The 13,484-nt window shown below is 44.8% G+C and overlaps 1 protein-coding gene across 1 annotated transcript in view; it reads left to right on the top strand.

Annotated features, from left to right (window-relative positions):
* Positions 1 to 13,484, top strand: part of MERTK (MER proto-oncogene, tyrosine kinase) — a 135,671-nt gene that overhangs the window by 91,629 nt on the left and 30,558 nt on the right. The window contains 3 exon segments of the mRNA NM_001192024.2: positions 2,067 to 2,218; positions 8,043 to 8,196; positions 12,716 to 12,869. Of these exon segments, the coding sequence (NP_001178953.2) occupies positions 2,067 to 2,218; positions 8,043 to 8,196; positions 12,716 to 12,869 (460 nt within the window).

Raw genomic sequence — 13,484 nt, 5'->3', positions numbered from 1 at the left:
GTTTAGAGTTCTGGATTGCTTAGAGTCTCTTTCCTGCCCTGAACTCCCGCCTTACCTCATCAGTGCTCTAATTTTAATACAGACTGTGGGAAAGGTCTAGATCACAAATTGTTAGGGCTTAATCCTTGCACAAATGAAACTAGTGCCGAGGTTGTAAAATATCTTAAATGAGGAAGAAAAACCTTTGAGAATGATTTTTATCTGCTGTTTCATTTTTACTCAGCTCAAAATATTAACACTTTCTGGTTTCTGTTTTGATTTCTTCTTTGAGCCGGTAGTTATTTAGGTGTCTAATGTAACTTCCAAAATATTTAAGGGGTTTTCCAGAGATCTTGGTATGAATGACTTCTAATTTCATTCTACTGAGGTCAAAGAACATAACTTGTGTTGCTTGAATCCTTCAGTCTTTATCAAGACTCATGGTCCAGAACATGGTGTATGTGCCCTGATACATGTTCAGTGTGCACCTGAAGAGAATGTGCATCCTGCTCTGAATCGATGGTTTTTGCTGTTGTTCGGCTGCTCAGTCATATCCAGCTCTTTGTGACCCCATGGACTGCAGCACTCCAGGCCTCCCTGTCCATCACCATCTCCCGGAGTTTCCTCAAACTCATGTCCGTTGAATCAGTGATGCCATCCAGCCATCTCATCCTCTGTCGTCCCCTTCTCCTCCTGCCCCCAATCCCTCCCAGCTTCAGGGTCTTTTCCAATAAGTCAGTTCTTTGCATTAGGTGGCCAAAATATTGGAGCTTCAGCTTCAGCATCAGTCATTCCGAGTGAATTTTCAGGGTTGATTTCCTTTAGGGTTGACTGGTTTGATCTCCTTGCAGTCCAAGGGACGCTCAAGAGTCTTCTCCAGCACCACAGTTTGAAAATATCAATTCTTCAGTACTCAGGCTTCCTTATGGTCCAACTCTCACATCTGAACATGAATACTGGAAAAAGCATAGCTTTGACCATATGGACCTTTGTCAGCAAAATGATATCTTTGCTTTTTAATATGCTGTCTAGGTTGTCATAGATGGAGTGTTCTATAAATGTCAACTTGGTCAGGTTTGTTGGTAGTGGTTTTCAAACTGTATTCTTAATGACTTTCTGCTTCCTTTTTCTATCAATTATGTAAACAAGTGCATTAAAGCCTGCAGTTATAATTGTGAATTTATCTATTTCTATTTGCAGGTCTAACAGTCCAGATATTTTAAAGTGCTGTTGTTTTTTTTTTAATTTGGAAGCCAACTATTTACTTATTTATTTATTTGACTGTGCTGGGTCTCCATTGCAGCAGGTGGGATCTTTGGTTGTGGCATGTGGGATCCAGTTCCCTGCCCAGGGGTTGAATCTAGGCCCCCAGCGTTGAGAGTATGGAGTCTTAGCCACTGGACCACCAGAGAAGTCCCTGAAGTTCTGTTATTTTTGGCATAAATATTTAATATTACTGTGCTTTCTGAATAAATTGGCCACTTTATCATTATGAAATTATTTTCTTTATTTTTGGTATTAATAGTATTACCTGTGAAATCTATTTTATCCGATGTTAATGTAGCCATTTTAGCTCTCTTTTGATTACATGGTATATCATTTATTCACACTTATTTTAACTAATTTGTATCTTTATATTTGATGTGTGTTTCATATCAGGAGTACTGTACTTCACAATTTTTGCCTTTGAATTGGGATAGTTAGCCCAGTGAAATGCAATGGTATCATTCATATGGATAGATCTGTTGCTTAGTCACTAAGTCGTGTCTGACTCTTTTGTGACCCCGTGGACTGTAGCCTGCCCAGCTTCTCTTTCCATGGGATTTCCCAGGCAAGAATACTAGAAGGGGTTACCATTGCCTTTTCCATCTCCTGCGTTGGCAGGTAGGGTTTTGTGTGTGTGTATGTGTGTTTTTTTAAATCACTGAGCCACCAAAGAAGCCCATGGATAGATTTACATCTATCACATTTTCTATTGGTTCTGTCTGTAACTTGGTCCACTTTCTTCTTTTGGATTCGTTGAATGTTTTTTGTTCTACGTGCATTCCTTCGTGGCTCCTCAACCTTCTCCCCTTTTCCTTTTGTAGCCCCATCAGTAGCACCTCTGAACGTCACCATGTTTCTGAATAAGTCCAGCAACAAGGTGGCTGTTCGGTGGATCAAGCCTCCCATTAAGCGGCAGGACGGGGATCTGGTGGGCTATCACATCTCTCACGTGTGGCAGAACGCAGAGACATCCGTAAGTCTGAACTGTAACAGGGTGCTCTTGTCTCCGTGCTTTTGTTGATGTATACTGCTTTAGGAACTTTTTTTTGTAGTGAAAAGACCTGATATTCCTGGGTTAGGCAAGGCACCTTCCAGTGGGAGATAAACAATGTTAAAAATTGCTGGCTTGCTTAGTTACTCAGTCGTGTCCGACTCTTTGTGACACTATGGACCATAGCCCACCAGGCCCCTCTGTTTATGGGATTTTCCTGGCAAGAATACTGAAGTGGGTTGCCATTTCCTCCTCCAGGGGATCTTCCCAACCCATAGAGATCGAACCCAAGTCTCCTACGTCTCCTGCGTTGCAGGCAGATTCTTTACTCACTGAGCCATTGGGGAAAAATTAGAAGTGCCTAAAAAGTTAAATTCTGTTTGGAGCTTTCCTCTCTGACTCTTCATCCATTCATTTATTTCCTCAGTCAATGCAAATAGGACTCATCCTCTGTTATCATCTAATTGTTGCCTTCACAAAATTTAGGCTCTCTGAGGAAAATAGTGAATTACTCAGAGGAGTTGCAGGGCTTAGCAGTCCTACAATTTATATTGGGCTTCCCTGGTAGCTCAGCTGGTGAAGAATCTGCCTGCAATGCCCACTCCAGGATTCTTCAGCTTCCCTGGAGGCTCAGCTGGTAAAGAATCTGCCTGACATGTGGGAGACCTGGGTTTGATCCTTGGCTTGGGAAGATCCCCTGGAGACGGGAAGGCTACAATTTATAGCCTCTTGAAAATTCCAGATGATGCTTTTCTGAAAACTATTGTCAGGGAAGAATCCCAGCCTCATGGTGGATGGCAGAGAGTAACTGGGCTCCAAATGGGAAGGTTGTACAAGCAAGCAGGTTGCATGGCGCAGCCCTGTAGACCATACTGTATAGCACAGCTGTGTTAGACGTGGCTTCAGTCAAGCCCGGGGTACATCTGGTTTTGATGGCTGTGAGGCCTAAAGGTGCGGGGGAACAGCTATGGTGGGACCATCTGATCCAAGACAGAAATGGGGGAGGGGCAGCCAACAGTAGTTGGGTGGGCAGCTCCCAGATGGGACCCCCTCCCTGTTGGGACAGGAAGAAGGTTGAAGTGTCACTGACTTGTCATGAAACAGACTACTGTAGAAGAGCAGAGGCGCTGGCTTCATCCTAAAGACCGTCTTGTCTTTACCACCGCCATGGAGAGCATGGTTCTTTTGTATTGTCACATTCCTGATCCGTCTAATAACCCTGGTGATAGGTCAGACTTCAGCACCCCCATGGCGTTTGTACAGAGCATCACATGAAAGTTAATACAACGTCTTGGCATGAGAGAGGGGTGGAATGAACAGGTGCACCAACCAATGATGTCCAAGCTTTGTGTCAGTCATTTTCAACCTCAGGTCATCCAGCTTTAACCCAAACTGCTGTCTTTCAGAAGAACAATTGGGATTTATTCTTTATTTTTCCCTGACTCAGTTTACCTCTCAGGAAAGCACGCTGTTGGAAGCAGTCAGTGATAGAAAAGGAAGAAGGCTTAGAAATCCATGGCTTCTTCTGCCTGGTAGTAAATGATAACATGATGCTATTTGTACCAGTCAAAACCCTGCTTAAGAGTTGCAGCTATGAGAGAAGCAGTCCTTGTTTCCTGGGTTTTTGTTTCAAAGCATTGGTGCAAGGTGCCTATCGATCACAGTTCCTCACTGACTGAGTCAGGGGAGTCAGGTACCTCTCTTAGAGGGAAACTCTTTTTTACGATGCTACATTCTTAATAGAGACACATGAAGGGCCGATGATTGAGTTCTGATTCAGTAGGAACTTTCTCTGATTGACCAACGATAGTGATTCTCAGCAGACACTTGAGTGATGAAGAAACAAACCCGTTTCTTTCAAGGGCTGCAGGCTGGGTTTCCCTGGCAGCTCAGTGGTAGAGAATTCACCTGCCAATTCAGGAGATGTGGTTCCTGGTCTGAGAAGATGCCACATTCCTTGGAGCAACTAAGTAAGTGCGCCACAACTATGCAGCCTGTGCTCTGGGGCCTGGGAACTGCAATTACTGAGCTCGTGTGTCGCAACTACAGAAGCCCTCGAGCCCTAGAGCCTGCTCAGCCACAAGAGATGCCACCGAAATGGCATATCTGTGCATCGCAACTAGGGAGTAGCCCCTGCTCTCCACAACTAGAGAGAAGCCTGCACAGCAGCAAAGACCCAGGGCAGCCAAAAGTAAATACATAGATAAACTACAGAGAGAAAAAGTACTGCAAGTCCTAGTTAAAGGCCTAGTGATGGGAGTTAAAATTCCAAATAAATACAGAGGACAAGTGTTAGTCACTCAGTTGTGTCCAACTCTTTTCAGTCCCATGGACTGTAGCCCACCAGGCCCCTCTGTCCATGGAATTCTCCAGGCAAGAAAACTAGAGTCGGTTGCCATTTCCGTCTCCAGGAGATCTTCCCAACCCAGGGATCAAACTCGAATCTCCTGTGGCTCCTACATTTCAGGCAGATTCTTTACCTTCTAAGCCACCAGAAGAGCCCAAAGAGGAAGAGAAAGCAAATTAAAAAAAAAAAAAAAAAGAGCTGTAGGTCACCCTGTGTTTTTCTCCCCTGATGTGAGTCAAAGACACTTCTTTAGAGGGGACCCTGGCACTGATGGGTGCTAAAGGGCGAGAGTGATGAAAGCCTTCTGAATGATGCCACCAGAGATCCTAATACAGTGGCACAGTGCCGTTCAGAATGGTCCCCTCTGCGAGAGAACAATACGGCACAGTTAGGACTGTGACCTTTCTGCATTGCCTCCTGGGAGATGCTGGATTTTCCGAGCGGGAGGGTCATTTGCAATGTACTCATTCTGTACTCTGTGCATGACGACAGTCTCGAGACAACAAGACTTACTGGCTCACTTTACTTCGGGTAACATTCTCTGAGGCAGCTAAGCTCCCAGCTCTCTGGACGAGAACGTGCGTGCTTTGCTCAGTCATGTCCGACTCTTTGTGACCCCATGGACTCCCACCAGGCTCCTCTATGCTTGGGATTTCCCAAGGAAGAATACTGGAGTGGGTTGCCGTGTCCTCCTCCAGGGGGTCTTCCTGACCCAGGGATGGAACCTGGGTCTCCTGCATTGGAGAAGGGATTCTTTACCGTCTGAGCCACCAGCTTCTGGAGACAAAGAAGAACACTGAAGGGAAGCTCTCCCTCAGAGGAGCCTAGAACCTCCGTCTGAACTGAAGCTTGAAATGAACTCTGTGTCCATCACCTAGGTTCCCTAATCTGCCTTCATTTCCAAAGAGCAAGAGTTCAACACAGCTTCCCCTGAAAATTGTCCTTTCGTTTTCATTTTAAGAAAATTGTTATTGGGACTTCCCTGGTGGTCCAGTGGTTAAGACTCTGCCCTTCCCCTGCAGGGGGCACTGGGTTGATCCCTGTTTGAGGATCTAAGATCCAACATATCGCAGGGCACCACCAAAAAATAAAAACAAGAAAAAGGGGGTGGACATGTACACTCTGCTGTATTTAAAATGGATAACCCGCAAGGTCTGACTGTGCAGTACAGGGAACTCTGCTCAGTGTTACGTGGCAGCCTAGATGGGAGGGGAGTTTGGGGGAGAACTGACGCATGTATATGTATGGCCGAGCCCCTTTGCTGTCCACCTGCAGAGGTCACAACATTGTTGATCATCTATACTCCAATATAAAGTAAAAAGTTTTAAAAAGAGAAAAAAAAACTGTTACTAAAGCTGCATTTTCTTTATGCAAGGTGATGAAATTGCCTATTTCGGAAGATATTCCAACTTACTACTCTAATGAAGATTTTTTTCTTTTTTCGGTATAGAATTTCAGAACTTTCTTGAAGTAGTCTTTGGGTGGGTTTACAGTTTGCTGAAAACTGTAATAACCCACCAAAGTTTTTGAAGTTTGTACCTTCATTATCTTATCACTGTTGTATCACTTTCACACTAAGAAACTCCTGATATTTATTATATGGACATTTTCTATATCTTTTATATATATATATACACACACACTTGGCTGTCTTTTGATGAACGTGGACTAGTATTTCTTGTCCCATTCCCATTCCCATGAAGTGTCTGTTAGACCTGTGAGAATTCAGTGAGAGGACAAGTTTATAAAAATATTGCATATTATAAGTCCTTCTTCAAGACCCACAGTATACACTGGCAAGCTCTCCAGTGTTCTACAGGAAATAAATCTGTTTACCTTTGACTTGGACACAAAGAGTCAGACACGACTTAGTGACTGAACAACAACTTTTGACTCAGAATTGCTCGAACCATAGACAGAGACTCACACAAAATTTATTTCCTGTGCCAGAGAACATCATGATAGTTGAGGTTTGGAAGCAAAGGAGAAAGCACTCTGCTGCTGCTGCTGCTGCTAAGTCGCTTCAGTCGTGTCCGACTCTGTGCGACCCCATAGACGGCAGCCCACCAGGCTCCCCTGTCCCTGGGATTCTCCAGATAAGAACACTGGAGTGGGTTGCCATTTCCTTCTCCAATGCATGAAAGTGAAAAGTGAAAGTGAAGTCGCTCAGTCATGTCCAACTCTTATCGACCCCATGGAGTGCAGCCTACCAGGCTCCTCAGTCCATGGGATTTGCCAGGCAAGAGTAGTGGAGTGGGGTGCCATTGCCTTCTCCGAGAAAGCACTCTATAAGCACTTAATTCTGTTTTGTTTTTTTTTTGAAACATCTTCTCCCCATTCCCTCCCCTGTGTTTAATGGCTCAAGTAGCACACCAGTGGCTTTAAAACAAGATAAATAAGTAAGGCCAAATTTTTTTTAATGGAGCACATTTTCTGTGGAAGAGAAAGTGTCAGTGCCCTCCTAAATGTCGGTTTCAGTCACACCTCTTAGAATCGGAAGGAACAGGAGCCCACCCATGCAGGTTCAAGGACAATGGCGGGTGATTGATGTCAAGGCTCAGTGCAGCTCCTGGGCAGTGCTTTGTGGGGGTTGAGGTTGGGGGTCTTGAGTAGATTGGTTTTTTTTTTCTTCACGTGCTTTATAATTTTCTCAAAAAAGTTAAACCTTTATCTATTGTATTCCCACAATTTCAGAAAAGAGAGCAAAGCAGCCATTGGGATAATGGAGCATTAATTTTTCATCACATACAGTAATGAAGTCATACAATGATGCAATGGCGTAATGTCCTAACTCAATGTAACTTTTCATTGCACTTTTAAAAATTTATTTTTAACTGGAGGATAATTGGTTTACAATATTGTGTTGATTTCTGCCATACATCAACATGAATCAGCCATAGGTATACATATGTCCCCTCCCTTCTGAGCCTCCCTCCCACCTCCCACCCCATCCCAACCCTGTAGGTTGTCACAGAGCTCCTCCTTCTTTTTTTTTTTAATTTGACTGTGCCGGGTCTTAGTTGTAATATGTGGAATCTAGTTCTAACCCATTCAGGGATAGAATCCCTGAATGGGATAGAACCAGAGCACCCTGCATTGGGAATGTGGAATTGTAGCCACTGGACCACCCAGAAGACAGTCTTGCTCTTGCCTTCAAGTGCATCTGCCACGTGCTCCTATTCTTCCAGAGGTTTCCCTGAGCCCTCCAAGTACCATTCCTGCACGGCTCTAGTAAGCCAAGATTCCCAAGGCCTGAGGATGCTGCCAGCCCATCCTGCAGCCCTGCCTACCTTTTGCCTCCCTTAGCATGACCTGAGTGAGGAAGGGACGTGGTGGAAACCCAGCCGCTGCCCCTGGGATGTGGGTGGGACCGCTTTCCTTAGAAGAACTTCTCTCGGGAGGACAAGGCCCCTGGCGCCTCACTATTTCACTTCCTTTCCTTTCCTGTCTGCCCCCCAGAAAGAGCTCTCGGAAGAAGTTGGCCAGAACAGCAGCCTTGCTCAGCTTTCTGTTCAAGTGCACAATGCCACGTGCACCGTGAGGATTGCTGCCGTCACCAAAGGGGGCGTGGGGCCCTTCAGTGACCCGGTGAAGATCTTCATCCCTGCACTCGGTGAGGGCTGGTGCCAGATCCGCCGATGGAGTATCAGTCCAGGCGACACGTGGGTTGCCAGAGAGCAGCTGGTGGGATGGGCAGCTTGTTTAAGAATGAAAAATGGGGGCTTCCCTGGTGTCCAGTGGTTAAGACCCCAAGCTTCACTGCAGGGCACAGGGTTCCATCCCTAGTTGGGAAACTAAGGTCCCACGGGCTGAGTGGCTCCTCAAAAAAAAAAACAAAAACAGAATGAAAAAGACCAAAAGGAAATTCTACAGTGATGAAGATAGTTGACAGGATAATACGCTTCACAGAGCTGCTGGTTCCCATGAGTCCACCCACTGTTACTCTCCAGGGTAATAACTTCCTAGGAAGTTTCAGCCTTTCAGAACCCAGAGTTCAGCTGGACTTACCAAACTTAGCTGTTGTGGTTTTTACTGTGGTATAGTTGATTTGCAGTGTTGTGTTTCTGCTGCACAGAAAGTGAATCAGGTGTACATGTATATACGTATATGTGCCTGTATATGCTTAGTTATTCAGTCGTGTCCGACCCTTTGCGACCCCATGGACTATAGCCCGCCAGTCTCCTCCGTCCATAGACTTCTCCAGGCAAGAATACTGCAGTGGGTTGCCATTCCCTTCTCCAGGGAATCTTTCTGACTCAGGGGTCAAACCTGTGTCTCCTGCATTGGCAGGCAGACTCTTTACCACTGAGCCACCTGGGAAGTCTTTTTAGATTCTGTTCACTCCTTTTCAGATTCTTGTCCCATATGGATTATTGCAGAGTATTGAGGAGAGTTCCCTGTGCTCTGTGTAGGTTCTTATTAGTTATCTATTTTATATATAGTACTGAATTTAGTTTATTTTTTATTTTATTATGGAGAATAATTGCTTCACAATGCTGTGTTAGCTTCTCTGTACAGCAAAGTGAATCAGCCATATATACACATACACCCCTCCCTCCTGAGCCGCCCTCCCACCACTCTATCCCCCTGCTCTAGGTCACCACGGAGCGCTGACCTGAGCTCGGTGGGCTGTGCAGCAGCTTCCCGCTGTTTTACACATGGCAGTGCACGCGTGTAGTGCTGCTCTCCCCGTTCGGCCCGGCCTCTCTGTGTCCACATGTTCCTTCTCTACACCTTCCGCTCCTATTCCTGCCCTGCAAACAGGCTTATCTGTACCGTTTTTCTACATGCCATTTTTATGAGTTAATATATCATATTTGTTTTTCTCTTTCTGACTGCTGAATTTAGTTAAAATGATGTATACAAGGCTGAGTTTTGGATTAATCAGGGTGGCTAATCCTCAGCTCTTTATAATTAGCACTGTTTACTTGCTGGTGTTTGTTTTAAGCAGTCCAGCTTGCCCTGTGATGAGTCACTCAAGCCTTGGGTAACGTGATTCCTAACTGGGTGAAGAACATGATGCATTCATGACAGAACGTGAAGCATTTCCTATAGAAGCATCTTTAGATGCTGCTGGCTCACCCAGCTAAATGCTCAGGCCTGCGTGTTGGCCTCTGCATATTGTTGGAGTGGCCTTTGGCAAGGCGACACTATCACTATGGTGCCCCTGCTGCTTCTGCTGCTGCTGCTAAGTCGCTTCAGTTGTGCCCGACTCTGTGCGACCCCATAGACGGCAGCCCACCAGGCTCCCCCGTCCCTGGGATTCTCCAGGCAAGAACACTGGAGTGGATCTATGGTGCCCCAAGTGGCCCAAATACTGTGTCTGCTCACATAGAGCAGGGAAGCCACCTTCTTCTGACTCTGACCTGCCCTGAGTTGCTTGGTAGTGAACCGCTCTCATAGACTCCCCACGGACATCTACATGGATATGATTCGTACATTTACAAAGCTCTTGCCAAATATGGCCTTTGTATCTGTAGCAGACAAGACTTGGGAGCAAACCACTGAGTTCCCATCTCTCTGTCCCATTGGCCCTCAAACGTGCTTTCCCTTGTAGTGCTAAACTGAACCCTCATTTCAGCTCCTACAGACCATTGGCTCTGTCCCTAGGGAACATGAGTCACTTATGATGGGGACTCAGGGTATGTCTGCCTGGAAGAAATTCAGGGATGATTCTGATTCTAAAGGCACAGGTTAAAAATCAGAGCTAAACACAGATGTAGAAAACATACGGTTACCAAAGGGGAAAGGGGGTGGGGGAGGGACAAATTAGGAGTTTAGGATTAGCAAATAAAATAGGGAATAGCACAGGGAACTATATTCAAATCTTGTAATAAACCATAATGGAAAACAATGTGTAAAAGAATATATATATATATATATACCTGTGTGTGTGTATGTGTGTGTATACAGGGCTTCCCAGGTGGCTCAGTGTAAAGAATCCACTTGCCAAGGAGACATGGGTTTGATCCTGGGGTCGGGAAGATCCCCTGGAGTAGGAAATGACAAACCTCTCCAGTATTTTGCCTGGGAAATCCCATGGACAGAGGAGCCTGGTGGGCTACAGAGCAGGGGGTCACAAAGAGTCACTAGGACACACACATACGTGTAACTGAATCACTTTTCTGTACATCAGAAACTAACACAGTATTAGAAATCAGTTATACTTCAGTTTAAGGAAAAAATCAGAGTTTAAGATGACAGACTTTTCCTTGTCATACATAATAATTATAAAAGCCTTGGCTGTCCTGGCAGCCCTGCCTTTGCAAAGTTCTAATCTGCATATATTTCAGTTACTACAGTTTAGGTAAATCACAGCCATTCCCAACAATACAGTTCAAAGTTGAGTCACCAGCATGTATCAACTGCGATGATATATTCGTCTCTACCAGCTCTGCAGTACGAAAATCGCTCCACAAGCAACAGGTGTATCTTGGTTGTGACCAGTCGGGTCACTTCTTTCCAAGTCTGTCTGTGGTTGGTCACCATGCTTTCCTTAGTCTGTTCACACACATCTAAGAGGCACAGAGCTGGGCTACTTCCTTTCTCCCAGGGGCAAAACTCACATGACATTTCACAAAAGTGGATATTTGAAAGACGGAGTTGGTGAACAACGGTGAAAGTGCAGAGAAGAAAGGAAAGGAGACGATGTTGGAAGTAGAATTTGAATTGAACATGTGTGGAGTTGAAGAAATTTCTGACCAGGGCATGTTGATTCTGCCACCATTTGGTCCATGAGATGAGCAGCCATTGCGTAGGGTGGTCTTAGCCACATGAATGAAATGGCTGTGCTCAAAAGGAGGAGGATGTCCCGGAGGAAGATATGCTGGCCGCAGTCTTCACAAGTGTGCTGCCGCCGCCACCCCCGTACTGGTGCACTGAACTGAGAAAATGCAGATCATGACCTTCTGAATGAGGAGCACATAACAGACACATGGGGTGTGTCTGGTATTAACTGGGGGCAGGCAGTTAATTCCCTCTGCATCTGAGCCCCGACTTTGGGGAAGTGAAAACTCTGAGGTCATTTTGATGGGCAGTTTCAATACCCCCACACAAAGGAAGTAGAGTCACAAGATTTATTACAAATCCCAGATGTGGGGGTGGGTGAGGGGGTGAGAGAGCCAGAGGAAGGGCAGTCCTCTGTCCCAGGTCACAGCAGGTGGTAGAGGGTGGGTAGCACTTTTCACCTTCATGCATTGGAGAAGGAAATGGGAACCCACTCCAGTGTTCTTGCCTGGAGAATCCCAAGGACAGAGGGATCCCTAATGGGCTGCCGTCTCGGGTTGCACAGAGTCAGAAGCGACTTAGCAGCAGCAGCAGCAGCAAATGCCTATACTTAACTTTTCAAAGGCTCAACTCTAAGTGGTTATTTTAAAAGGTGGCCCAGGAAAAGCAAAGTGGGAACTTGCAGCAAGACTTCTAAGTTCAGATCCTTGTCAAAATGTCCAGGCTCTGCTGTAAGTGGGATTGTCATACTGTAAAACGCCCCAGGAGTAACTCAAAATAGCTGTTTTCTCATCACAACATTAAAGGAACTCACGGAGGTATTTTACAGCGTTGAAAGTGCAGAGGATAAAACACTGGAAGCTGATCCAAACTTGGAAAGGAGGTCAACATTCACCAGAGCATGGAAAATATTAATACATTCTCTCTATATCCCAAGCTGTGTAACTGGAAACTGGCAAGCACTGTGCAAACTACTCTTGATTCCTTTTTTTCTTTAAACAACAACAAAAAGCATTTTGATTCTCAATATTTCTAGGGTTTTATTAGAGTATACCAGTTAAATAGTTTTACTATTTTTCAGGTGGCCCAGTGGTAAAGAACCTGCCTGCCAGTGCAAAAGATGCAGGAGGTATCAGTCCAATCGCTGGGTCAAGAGGATCCCTGGAGAAGGAAATGGCAACCCACTCCAGTATTCTTGCCTGGAGAATCCCATGGACAGAGGAGCATGGCGGGCTAGTCCATGGGGTCACAAAGAGTTGGACACGGCTGAGCACCTGAACATGTTTACTATTTTTTCAATTTCTTATACATTTATAACTGACTTGAATAGTTTCCCCGATATTGTAAATCGACTATCCCGAATCCCAAGGAAATGTTTTGAATTGATTCTATTTGTATTTTACCAGGTTCGATAGATTTTGCTCCCTCATCTACCCCAGCACCTGGCAACACAGATCCTGTGCTCATAATCCTGGGCTGCTTTTGTGGATTTATTTTGATTGGGTTGGTTTTATACATTTCTCTGGCCATCAGGAAAAGAATCCAGGAGACAAAGTTTGGGTGAGTTTCTCAGTTTAAAATGTTTTGCTTAGTGGTACTGATGAAGTTGCTATGTGAAGTGATATTGCCTCTTCTGCTGTTCTTGCTCCTGTATCCAGCTTGGTCCCTGTTTTATGCATCTCTTGGAGGCAGGCTGCTTCCTTAATTAGGCCAGTGTCACAAAGGCAGCCAATAGTGAAAGTTTTTTACTTCTTTCAAAGTCTCTTCCTGGTACTCTCCTTTCTTGTTTTTCTTCAGGAAGAAACTTAACATTTTTTAGGGCATTAAATATTGTAAAGTATTTTGATACTCATTTCAAGACACATTAAAGTCAAAGTGCTAGAATGACATCCCATCCATAATAGCATGAGAACAATAATGTTCCTAAGAAGAAACCCAATATATGTACAAAAGCTTTGTGGAAAAATTTATTTAACTTTATTGACATTACAGAAGAAAACTCAAATAAATGGAAAGATGTGTACCATGTTCATGGATGGGAAGGCTCAGCTTTGTCAAGAGATCATTTCCCCCCCAAGTTGACCATAAATCTAATTCAATCACCATCTAAATTGCTGCAGGGTTGTCAATAAAAGCTGATTTGAAAATGTATCTTGAGAACTAAATGAGCAGAGA

This window comes from Bos taurus, chromosome 11, assembly GCF_002263795.3.
Source record: "Bos taurus isolate L1 Dominette 01449 registration number 42190680 breed Hereford chromosome 11, ARS-UCD2.0, whole genome shotgun sequence".
NCBI classification, from domain to species: domain Eukaryota; kingdom Metazoa; phylum Chordata; class Mammalia; order Artiodactyla; family Bovidae; genus Bos; species Bos taurus.
Note: the sequence above shows the minus strand (reverse complement) of the source record. Positions and strands in the feature narration are given on the sequence as shown.